The sequence below is a fragment of the Phoxinus phoxinus genome (genome assembly GCF_949152265.1).
Source record: "Phoxinus phoxinus genome assembly, chromosome: 15".
Lineage (NCBI taxonomy): Eukaryota > Metazoa > Chordata > Actinopteri > Cypriniformes > Leuciscidae > Phoxinus > Phoxinus phoxinus.
The window spans coordinates 32,156,389-32,168,759 of NC_136890.1; the positions used below are offsets into that span (position 1 = coordinate 32,156,389).

Here is a 12,371-nt window from a genome sequence, read left to right on the forward strand (position 1 = left end):
TAATAGGCCACAGAGTAGTTAATAAATTAAATTTGGCGCATGAATGGACTAGCAGTCAATAGACTGACATTCTGTAGCCTTACATTACAGTGGTGATGAAGAGCGTTGTCTTACATGTTTTTATATTGCTGTATGTTCTACATTTATATTATGGGCCACATTTTTTAATAAAGTAGGTCTACGTTATATTTAATGTTGTTAGCTCAGAAATAACATGGCAAATATTCAAAGTGAAAACGTATGGTTTTGAAATGTAAATTATAATAATACGTAATGATGCACCGCTTTCAAATCCCTCAATCCCAGCGGTTGGATGATGAATAGTTAATGGATGAAGAAGGATAAAAAAAAAAACTCAACGCTAAGAATACGGTGTATGGCTCATACTTTAATAGAGTTTAATATAGTGTAATTTCTTTATACAAAAAGAAAGTTCAAGGTAAGCAGCCTTGTAGGTTGAAAAACATCGATTATCATCAATATTAAGGTGACGCCCCAAGTCAGATTTATCATGCGTTTGATAGGATCACTCAGGCGTTTAGTTACAATTACCCATGAACTCGAAAAGCCACTGAGGAACGACAGGTCTTCTACAAACCCTACCGGACATCACACAGCTCAACAGGACGTCCGTTAACGCGAAAGCAGCAGAAATGTCCGTGGATTTGCTGCTGTGTGTCGACGAAAGCTTCGTTATTTCCAACAAAATACGATAAGTTCACTTGAACATCACAAGGACACTTGTAGTAGCGAGAACATGACGTGTCTCCTTAAAAAGATATACAAGCTCAAACTCTTATTAGCATAAAAATATACAATGTGCAGTAGGTTCGATAATGTCAGTCAAATAGAGCTTAAAAACTGGACAAACTGTAATTAAGAGCAGCCAAATTGACTGTTTACCACACTAGCATACAACATAAAGGGAAATAAAACCTTTTCTGTACTTTTCTGTAGGAAACCCATTTCAACTGTCTAGATACAAATTTTAATATAGCATAAAAAATAGACTTCATTGCTTCATCAGTCAAGTTCCGTTTAGCTATAAAAATTGAAATCACCATATTTACAATGTGCTAATCATGTGGTTAATATTCCGGGTTCAATATAAATCGACAGCATTTGTGGTTTGCTGATTACCACAGATCATAATTTTATCTAAACCAAAAATGGTGGTTACAAGATACAATGAAAGTACATTTTTAATGCGAGCTAAAATTGCTCTCTAAACTCGCCAGTGCAGTTATATATATCCAATAAATAACTCGTTATGATTATGTAAAGCCATAAGTGTGGATACCAGAATGAGCCTGTTTACATGAAGCAGACAATAAATTCACGGTGGACGTTTTATTCTGTTTTCTGAAAGTCATGTTTATATAGGCAAAAGAGGCATTACCTAATTAAATATTAATGTGGATACATTTACAGAACAGAAATGTGAACATTGGAAAAAGGCCAGATTCTTGTTTCATTCTGTTGACATATTAGAGTTTAAGTTTTTCATAAATCAGAAACTACTGTCAACAATATTTTTACCATGTTTTCAGGAATAACATTTTATAAAAGTCATCAGCCAAATATATGAACCTTTAACTTCAGTAAATAAATATGAATAAAACGTGAAAGTGCTGCAGAAATGGAGATTTCTGGGGGGAAACATCACTTTTAGAGATGTGTATTATTATTGAAATCTACATAGATAAAGTCTGTAATGTGTATTTTGGATGTTTACTTCCCACAATTCTGATAGAAGCAAGTTATAGCCCAAATCTCAGCCAGTGCCTGAAGAAAACAATGGGTTTTGCCTGTAGTGTCTTGCCTTAAAGTCCTGTTTACTTCCATTGTAAATGTATTACTGTAACCACAATTTTTACAAAAAAAAAAAAAAATGGAAGAGACAAAATGATTTTCTGTGGTGATGACAATTATGCCCACGAAATGCTATTATAGAGTTTTTTCTACTGAACCCGAGATATTCCTTCAAGGTCTTTGCCCAAAAAACTGCAGTTCACAATGGACCTTCATGAGTGGTTACAGCATGGACAGATTGGACAACATCAGCAGCACAACGTCCCAGACTCGAGTGAAACAACATGGCTCGGTTCACGGTTACAGGCGTGAGATGATACAGTTCAGAGTTTTACGGAGCGCCTGTTAAATCCACGCTGGAAGTGGACGATGGCTCTTACGTCATCCCTCCGGGACGTTCTCAGACTGAAGACTGGTCCCAAACCTACACCACCACCAGGATAAAGAGGTCACTTCAACACTTCCCTGTCTGACGCAGAAACATCATTACTGCTGCAAAGATGCTGACTTTCCCAGAGACTGGGCATTAACTGTGCACCCTGTTTGAGGAATTTAACTAAGCAGCGGATGTTCATGTATCTGTGCATGCATGAACATCGTCAAACCTGAGGTTTGTATCCCTAGAAGGATACACAGTTTACGTGGCAGTGTCTCGTGCGTACCTTGTTGACGGGCGTCAGCTGGGTGCGTACAGAGCTAGTGTGAAGCCGCGAGCGCTCTCGGTCTCTCTCGCTGCCGCTGCTCTCGAAGCGCCCGGGCGAGCGCTCTCTTCGGCTGTCTAGCACAGCTCGACCGGGGGATTTCTCGCGCTCCAGAGGCCGGGCCGGAGATTTGTCCCGCCGGAACTCGGTACGGCCCTCGCGGTAGCGGTGAGGAGTGCTGGGCTCGCGGTGAAGCGGCCCCTCCTGGGCCCCGGGACCCGAGGCCAGGCGCTTGGAGATGTGCTCGTTGTACGTGGGCGGCCCACGCTTGTTTGGGCTGCTGTGGAGGTCAGATTAATGGCTGATTTGGGTAAATGCATGATGCACGGAAACGCATGTGCATGTGAAATATTCAAGCATTAAAGAGATAGATCACCCAAAAATGTAAAAGTAGCCCATGATTTACTCACCCTGAAGCCATCCTAGGTGTATACAAAATTCTTCTTTCAGACGAATACAATCGGGGTTATGTTAAAAAATGTCCTGGCTCTTCCAAGCTTTATAATGGCAGTGAATGGGTTTTTGGAAGTCCTTCAAAGTGCATCCATCCATTATAAAAGTGCTCCACACGGCTCTGCGAGGGTTAATAAAGGCCTTCTGAAGTGAAGCGATGTGTTCGTGTAAGAAAAATATTCATATTTAAAACTGTCGACTATAATAACTAGCTTCCAGCAAGTCGACTTGTGGCACAAGAGTAACACTGGACGATGTATGATGTAGATGTAAGAGTAGCGTAAGCTTTGACGCCTCTCGTGGTTCAAACAAACAGTGTTCGTCATTACGTTGTGCGTCAAGTCCAAGTGTTACTAGACGCGGTTCAGCGCCAAGCCAGCAACCAATCGGAATACAGACGTCCTTCGCGCTGGCTGATTCCGGAGAAACATACGATTTAAACTTTCGTTCCTACCAAAACAAAATCTCACGAGTCCAACGTCTTCTCCGCAAGTACAATACAGCAGCACCAAACACAACAACTTCGCGATGATCCAGAATGATTCAGTGATACACATTTGAGGATGAGCGCAACTTTTATTAGAAAAATTTACAAACGCGGGAATGCAATTCATTTGCTCACGGTAACACCGATTTGCCCAATTGCACTAGATGCAAATAAAAATAATAGCTAATTATTATTTTTCCCGCCGACCAAATGTGACCAAACCGGTTATAAAAATGCTGTCATTATAAAAGGTTTCTAGTGTCAACGTATTGCTTGTTTTTTTCTGTTTACATTTAATGTTGTGACACTTCTCTCCACTGCTACGTCAGAGCGGCCAAAGCGTCAACAAGCTTCCCCGTACTTATTGACAAGTGTCCTTGACAGGGCGGCCAGAGCTTCTGTGCAGCTCAAGTCGGCGGCGGTGTGTACGTACAGTTACTCTTTCGCCGTAAATCTTTCGTACGCCCATTTGCCGGAAGCTAGTTATTTTAGTCGATAAAGTTTTAAATATGAATATTTTTCTTACACGAACACATCGCTTCACTTCAGAAGGTCTTTATTAACCCCCGAAGAGCCGTGTGGAGCACTTTTATCATGGATGGATACACTTTGAAGGACTTCCAAAAACATTCACTCCCATTATAAAGCTTGGAAGTGCCAGGACATTTTTTTATTAACTTTATTTAATATGAAGAAGAATGTCGTATACACTTGGATGGCTTCAGGGTGACTTGGCTAAATCATGGGCTAATTTAAATGTTTGGGTGAACTATCCCTGTAAGCAACTCAACGCGTGGCGTGATTTTTCCACAGGTAAGGGATGTTCTCAGCGAGAATCTCTTGAACCGTGGGAAGATCACTGAAATGCACAAGCTCAAATATTTGATTGCTTTTAAACAATGAAAGGAGCAGCAATATTATAACAGACGGCAATTTTTGCTGGGATTAGGAATGGAATGAAAAGTGACTTTTGGCAGAACATGAAAGAAAGTTGTTGCAACCGTTTCAGATTGAATATGTTTTTTAACAGAATTACATCACTTGCTATTGGCTGAATCCTTTCATTGCCCGTTTGCTTTTACGGCAGGAAGGAGTTCACCTGTCCAGTACCTGTGCTGTTATTGTTACCTACAAATTTAAAAAATGTATATTGTTAAATGAAAAAAGACTGAAGTAAAATAAAAATATTAGATGAAAAACTTAGAAATGTTGCCATGGCAAGTAATTGAAATAAAATAAATTCACGTTGAAGTATTACAATTACTAGGAGTAAAAAATAAAATAAAAAGACAAAAGTTCAATAAAAAAATATATTGAACTTAAATTAAAAAGAAAATATAAAAATAAAAGATCATTCAAAATATTAATACATACTAATACTATAATATCACATATATAATATGAACATAACACGGTACAGATAAACACTGGGGCAATCATGTCAGATTATAGATCTAGCAAACATCATCCTTTTTCTTGTCATTTCCCAGAAGTTCATAAATACACAAATAGAGTATATGTTCAGGTTACAACATTATTGTTCATTGTATTTTAATGTTTCCGGCTCTCTGTTTTCTGCTCAGAATGAACCAAAATGGAAAAACACTGAATCTCATTCACTAATAATTGCGTACATTATTCGTATTATTTATACATACATTTGAACTTCTCAGAAAAACGCTCCACTTAATTCACAACACATGCATACACTCCTCAATGTTTTAACCTCGTTGGACTGTTGATGAGTTTGGAGTTTCCTAAATGAGCGCCCGTGTGCCCAAGGTAATTAAACACCTAAACCATCTCCATAAGCGGGACTATAAGTTTAATATATTGTGGTAAATAACCCGCACCTCCTGCTGGAGCCGGTCCTCTGCAGTTCCCCAGACTCTCTGACCAGGCTGCCCTTACAGCAAATGACCCGCAGCTTGTTCTGGTAGGACGAGGCCAGATAGATGGCGCCGGACGATATGGCCGGTCCCAGGTAACGGGGGTTAGGAATGTCCAGGTGAGCGAAACTGGGAGGCCTGTTTTAAAGAGGATTTAGTGTCACTAGTGTTATTGTATGGCGTCGTCTATGCATGCAGTGTTTCTGTCATCCTACCCAAGAGCTGCATGTCCCTGAATCTCAATAACATCCAGCGAGTTGAAGTTGGTCACAAACAGATACGGCTCTCTGAAAGCTGGACACAGAGATGCTTCAGTTAGTCATTCGGAAGATTAGAGATGCACGCTCGACTGGACATAAATTGCTTTATTTTGGCCGATCTCTATTCCAGACTTCCACACAAACTGCATTGCAATCATTTCCCGAAATGTATTTTGTGTGGAGATATTACGAAGACTGTAAACAGGACGCTAACACAGGCCAGAGACGCGCCAGCAAAGCAAACACTGCCAGGCACAGCAAGCTCACTGTTTGCGATGCCTGAAATATTGGATGAAATATATAAATATTGAATTGGGGGTGGGGGGGTTATATGAATGTATTTGTGTACTCACTGTCTTCAGAAAAGTTAGATGAAAAAGTTAGATTTTCATCTTACCGCTGCATAATGCACATTTATAAGCGCAGCGCTGCTTTGTGTACAGCGGTAAAGCTATATCTCCACTGTTCCTTTAGCGCCACCTACGGTCAGACAGTCAATCTGCATTTAGATTCAGTCCGCCTGCCGTTTTATTTGTGCAGGTTCACAAAGCTAACGTCAGGCCATTCTGTTTAGCTTCAAATCTTGAAATATTATACAATCCAATTATAAAAACTGCTCATTCTGCATGTTTGTAGCATCTATGTTTGGGTCATGATTAAATGCAGTGGTTGCTTCGTATTTCAAATGGCTACTGATATATATATATATCTTTCTTTCTTTTTTTTAGGCATGGTCTGTTATAGAGCAAACAAACAACAAATACATTTTCTTAAAGGAAGAAAACAAAAAATCCAGTATTGGAATTGGCCAATTTGCTTGTAAAAAAAAACATGATCAGTGCATCCATACTGAAGATGATTACATTATTATTACATTATTACATTTTGCACATTTGGGTTTGTCAAAAAAAGAAGACTGGCTAACCAAAAGTCAGGGGAAGTCGACTCCACTTGAGATCATCAGGGCGACTTCTCCGGCCATAAGCGTCCACGAACACACCGATCTCTGTTATCAGAAATTGAATAGAAAACAGTGTAAAAAAAATGTGTTTCTAATTGTATTTTTCATCTAGGAACTGTGACGGCTGTAGCTATTGTATGAATTTGAAAAAATGAAAATATAGATAATAATAAAATATCTAAAATATAGATGTAGTAGTATGAAGTTTCCAGCAATAAAAATGCTTCATAATGTAGCATGTTGCATTGCCGTCACATTTAATGTTTAATTCTGCAGCTGTCAGCATCCAAGTATAAATATACAATTGGAGATGATGTCAAAATACCATAATTATTTCAGTTATAAATAAGGTTTTATGACTAACATAAATTTAATCAGATTTTGTTTTGTCTTAACTTTTGGCTAATCACAGAAATAGGTTGATTTTATTTCATTCACAACATTGACAATGGGAAGTAAAGTCAAGCATTGCACTGATAATTGAAAATTGAAATTGATAGAAAATGGCGTATTCAATAAAACAGAGCAATAGTAGACACTGCATACTACTTTCTTGTATTATTAGACCATTGGTATATACTATTATGAATGCAAAGTAATCAACATGTGCTTTTTTTAAAGGCATAGTTCATACATAAATTACAGGAAAAAAAAGAGCAGCGTACGTGTTCAGAACAACATGACGGTGAGTAAATAATGATTTTTGCTTTAATATTGTCATGCATTAAGAGATGGCTGTAGTTCTGAAGGTGTGATGGGTGTCTGACCGTGGAAGCAGAGCAGATATTCTTCCTTCTGTGGAGTGCTGGACACCTGGACGATGGAGATGGGGAAACTGTGGGAGGATCCAGTGAACACAGCCGACGCCAGCGACACGTCATTCTTGTCCAGGAACTCTGCCAAACACAGCCCATCATGCAAAACGCTGTTTACATAATGCACAATTACAAATTATAAGTGCCTGATCATGTTCTCACAAACGGCCCGCCAGCCGGTCCAACCAGATATCTGCTCTGGAACATGCAAATGTGGAGAAAATGACTAGCAGAATGCGTTTAAATGACAGATCCATCACATCTACATCCCCGACGATACAGGAGATTGAGGACTGACCCTCGTCTAACGCTCACAGGACGTCACTGTAACACCTACCATCCAGAACACACTGCTTCATCTCAATCTCGTAGAATTTATTGGTACCAATGATGATGCTGTAGCTGGTGAAGTGGACACAGCTGCACGGCTCGAGCGTTTCGATCTCCTGAGAGATAAAGAGACGGGTCATTAGAGGTGTGTCCGTGTGAATAGGTTAGAAACACTGCGGCTGAATTTGATGTGACAAAGACTCAGAATCTCAAACGGTACTTGCCTTCCGTATACAGAACTTGTTCAGATTGTCGTTGTATCGCAGAATCGTGACTTTATTGGGCATTGCGGCACAAATGCATGGACCATTTTCTATCTAAAGCAAGAGTAGACACAAAATACTGTGTAAGGTACAAATGTGTCGGGTTACACGTCACTACGGGCATGATGCAACACTGCACTATTAATAGAGTGGAAGTTGCAATGCAGTGAAACACACCGCCTTACCCTGCCTGTGGCGAACAGATGACAGCCCTTGACGGTCTCAAAGATATATGGCACAATCTCTGGCAGTGTGGGGAGGTGAGACTGGGACAGAGACTGTTTCACCTTCTTAATCTCCACCAGACACAGCGCTCGCTCATCCCCTACAACACATCATCATAATCCACTTATTACACATGCATCCCTTGCAAAACAGAACCGCAATAATGCCATGGCACTTTGATAAATACTAATGTTTAGCATATTAATGTACCAAGGTATTTTCATGAAGGTCTTTACAATTTATTCTAAGAATTCGCATGGAATCCACAAACATATTTTTTTTTACCTTGAATTCACAAGTCAACATTTTATTAAATTATTTTATACATTTTTATTAGTTCATGCATTCCCTTGGAATCGAACTCATGAGCTTGGTGTTGCAAGCACCATGCTCTGCTGTTTGAGCTTCAGGAATAAAATGGCATTGTTAAGCATGGTGTGTACATAGACAGTATATAAGATGGACACAGCGACCCCATAGATTTCAACGGAGAAAAGTGAAGTCAAGTAGAAGCACTCACTTCCTGATTGGCTGACCGTACTGCGCAAGCTCAAACTGAGCTTGGCGACGTAGATGTGACGTTGAGCAACCTGACTGACAGCTGTCAGTCTTTTAGTAGCTGTGCCGTGAGAAATCTGAATCATTCCCTTCCGAATCTCGCAGAGACGGAGAGCGTGAGCATTATCTGTTCATGAGCTAGCAGCAGGAGCAGCTTCATCACTCTCTGTGGGCTTCTCCCTTGACTTTATCAGACTTTATGTCTCCACGTCCCCCCCGATTGCCTGCGAGCTTCTCCGCCGGTCTATACGGTAATTTCTCGACTTGTGCGACAGAGAGTCGAGTGGTTATGACGCAATCGTTAGCCTATTTTTACAAAAACTGCTTCTACGGGGCCATAACGTAAGATACAAAGTAATGGAGCATTTATACATTGTCGTGTTTCTTTAGAAATAAATAATGGACAAATGGAGTCTTTAAACGCCTCAGATGTAAAGTTATTCGCTGTCAAAGATGGATTACCCCCTTGGGTGTGTATGATATTTAGCCTAGAAATCTAGATGCACCCTAGCGGCAGCAAATGTCATTTGCAGCCAGGATCGTCTAGCAACTCTCCATTGGCTTGCGACCTGGAGAAACCAAACTCTAGTCTGGCCAATCACATCGTGTATAGAGTCGGTGGGCGGGCTTAACATAATGACGGCAGAGGTGCGACGTTTCCTCATGAATTCCCTGCTACTTGAGAAAAAAAGTTGTCTTTCGAATCGGCTTTGGTCGCGAATCTGGAAGACTTGGAGTTAAGCTTTTCTTTGAACAAAGAACAAAGAACGGCACTGAAGTCATTCTTAAAAAAGGAAGATGTGTTTGGACTACGTCACCTTCTTCGTTGCTCTGGGGTGCGTTTCCCGTACAACTATATAGCTCGCTGCTTAACTACCATAGTACGATGCATCGTTGGAGAAATCCACTAGCTAGTCACGACTGTTTCCCGAAACCGTATGTCGCAAAGTATCGTTCAACCACGTTGGTTTATGACGTCTCGCACGTGGTGCACTAATAACTTATTTTAATTAATCTGTTTGAGATCGAATTAACGCTAGATTTTGTCATATAAGTTACAGACATGGCATCTGAAGAACATTTCTAATTTTTCTCAGTTATTTTGCTTTATTACCAGACTCAATATTTGGCTCGTTCTTACATAGTACAGCACGTTCGCACATGCGCAGTCTTCAAAAACGGTTACAAATTACATGTTACAAATTAAATGTAAAAATTACATTTGTATGTATTCTAAATAAATAACACGGGTTGTACTGAAAGTCAGCTTGCTTATTTTGCTAAAGATAAGGATTTATTCAGTCTACATCTCATGTAAAATAGAAACTATGCTTCTAACCACAGCTCCAGAGGAACGATGGTTTCGGGAAACACCAAATCGTTGAACTATGCTGATAACGACGAAACTTGCGACTATAGTTGGCTAACAATGCTTTCGGGAAACGCACCCCTGGTTGGTTGTAGCGTTATCCTATTGCGTGCAGAGGGAATTTGAAAGACAATTGTTTATCCCGCCCCTCGGATTGAGCCCTGCCAATGGTGTGTTCCCAGACCCAACATCTTGATGTGGGTCTAGCTCGTCAGGATACATGATATTACCATTATTAGTCAAAATCCTTTAGATTTGCTTTCTGAAACCCGCAGTAATGGTTCATGATCTCGACTCACCCACGATCATCAGCAGCTTGTCGTGGTCTTTGATGATGTGGATCTGAAACACGGATCCCAGTCCCGGGATGTGAGTGAGGGAGTTTTTAATCACGTTCAGGGCGTAGAGACCCTCCTCTGAGCCTACCAACACAATCTAATGACAAAAACCAGATAACCCGACGTCTGTTACAACAGACTACAACAAACAGAGACTGAAAATAAAGAAATAAACCTTGAGTGAGAGTGAGATTAGGGGATTGACACAGATACCTGGTCAGTCAATGGAAGAGTGCAGTTGATATCCAGACGGTCGTCTCCTTCTAGCTTGAGTAAAGAGTTACCCAACAATTTCTGTACAAAACCAAACACGCCATCATGAGCATGCAAAAGAGTTTAAAAAGTGCATTTTATATTTGATGCACTTGGCAGACATTTTAATTCAAAGACTTGCAGTGCATTCAAAGACTTCAGACTGCGTCAAGCTGTCCAGTTAAAAAGAGACAGGCCTAAGTTTCCCCTCTATATCGACTCTTTAACTGTTGCTCTCACTCACAGCATCTGCTTCAGCTTTCTCTCTCGCTCCACGACTGCTGGCCACGATGGCTTCCATCACGGCCACCCAGCGCTGTTTCTCCGAGAACCCTGACGTCATGAGGTACAGAGTTTGACCGGGCCAGCACGTCGACTGAGGAGACGACTCCAGCTTCAGCACGTACGGCACATCTGAGTGCACACAAATATGCATGTTAGAGGACCAGACACTTCCACCAGACAATGGCTACTTTCTGAATCCACATCCCCCAAAAAAATCACAAATAATTACAAAGAAAGTGATACATTGAATTAAACGAAGTTTTTGAGTAGAAGGACTGAAATTGTATTTTCTTGTCAAATGTGCTCCAATAAACATTACCAGATTTTTTTTGGGCAGCGGCTATTTGCACTAAGTTTAAGTATCAATGGATTCTAAATACACCAAGTGAAAATAGTGATAATTATATTTAAACTATAGCAGTAGGCCAATTTTCTTTGCAATAAGTGTAAATACGGTAATAGTTAGATGCTATTTCTACTTATAAATAGTGGCAGATACTATTTGCACCTCAGTGTTGTTGTACATTAAATGGTATGCAATAATAACAGAGTAAATTATTATATTTGTGACCCTGGATCACAGAACCAGTCATAAGCCGCACGGGTTTGTGGCAATAGCCAACAATACATTGTATGGGTCAAAATTATCCATTTTTCTTTTATGCCAAAAGTCAGTAGGATATTAAAGATGTTCCATGAAGATATTTTGTACATTTCCTACCATAAATATATATATATATATAAAAAAAATGTGAGTGAATGCAGCACAATCGTACACATAAATGCACAACTTTAAAGGAGATTTTCTCAATGTTTCGATTTTTTTGCACCCTCAGATTCCAGATATTCATATAGTTGTATCTTGGCCAAATATTGTCCTATCCTAACAAACCATACATAAATGGAAAGCTAATTTATTAATAAATAAATAAAAACCCAATAAGACTGGTTTTGTCCAGGGTGGTAACAGGTCCAGGGTCACATTTATTAAAATTATTAAATGGATGCCACCTTATTGGGACAATAAAGCCTTCCCTAACCTAACCGATAAACACCTTATTATTAAACATGTTTTTTTCCACTTTTCAAATATTTTCTTAATTTTTATTGAAAATTAATACTTTTACGATCTAATACATGATGGGAAAAGGGAACAAGTTCGGCAAAACTCGGGTTGATTTGCGTCAAATCTTTCTGCCACGCGTCTTACCCCTACACTAATGCTACTAACGACTATCCAGCATCTTCCGTAATTTTGTCTGGCCCAATCAGACGTCAGTGGGCGGAGTTAGTCTAAATAGCCTCTGCCAACAAGACGAGTTATTTGCACTTAGTGTAAATAGACACTCTATTTTTTCCAGTGTAATTCCACA

The 12,371-nt window shown here is 39.9% G+C and overlaps 1 protein-coding gene across 1 annotated transcript in view; it reads right to left on the minus strand.

Annotated features, from left to right (window-relative positions):
• Window positions 1–369: 369 nt before the first annotated feature.
• citb (citron rho-interacting serine/threonine kinase b) overlaps window positions 370–12,371 on the minus strand; it is a gene marked incomplete at its 5' end in the record, with an annotated part of 54,774 nt that continues 42,772 nt past the window's right edge. Inside the window, 12 exons of the mRNA XM_079636522.1 lie at window positions 370–2,236; window positions 2,475–2,793; window positions 5,307–5,480; window positions 5,558–5,636; window positions 6,528–6,608; window positions 7,331–7,459; window positions 7,716–7,824; window positions 7,933–8,025; window positions 8,157–8,296; window positions 10,423–10,558; window positions 10,675–10,755; window positions 10,958–11,127. Coding sequence (XP_079492648.1) covers window positions 2,213–2,236; window positions 2,475–2,793; window positions 5,307–5,480; window positions 5,558–5,636; window positions 6,528–6,608; window positions 7,331–7,459; window positions 7,716–7,824; window positions 7,933–8,025; window positions 8,157–8,296; window positions 10,423–10,558; window positions 10,675–10,755; window positions 10,958–11,127 — 1,535 coding nt within the window. The 3' untranslated portion in view covers window positions 370–2,212. The remainder of the gene's footprint in view (window positions 2,237–2,474; window positions 2,794–5,306; window positions 5,481–5,557; window positions 5,637–6,527; window positions 6,609–7,330; window positions 7,460–7,715; window positions 7,825–7,932; window positions 8,026–8,156; window positions 8,297–10,422; window positions 10,559–10,674; window positions 10,756–10,957; window positions 11,128–12,371) is intronic.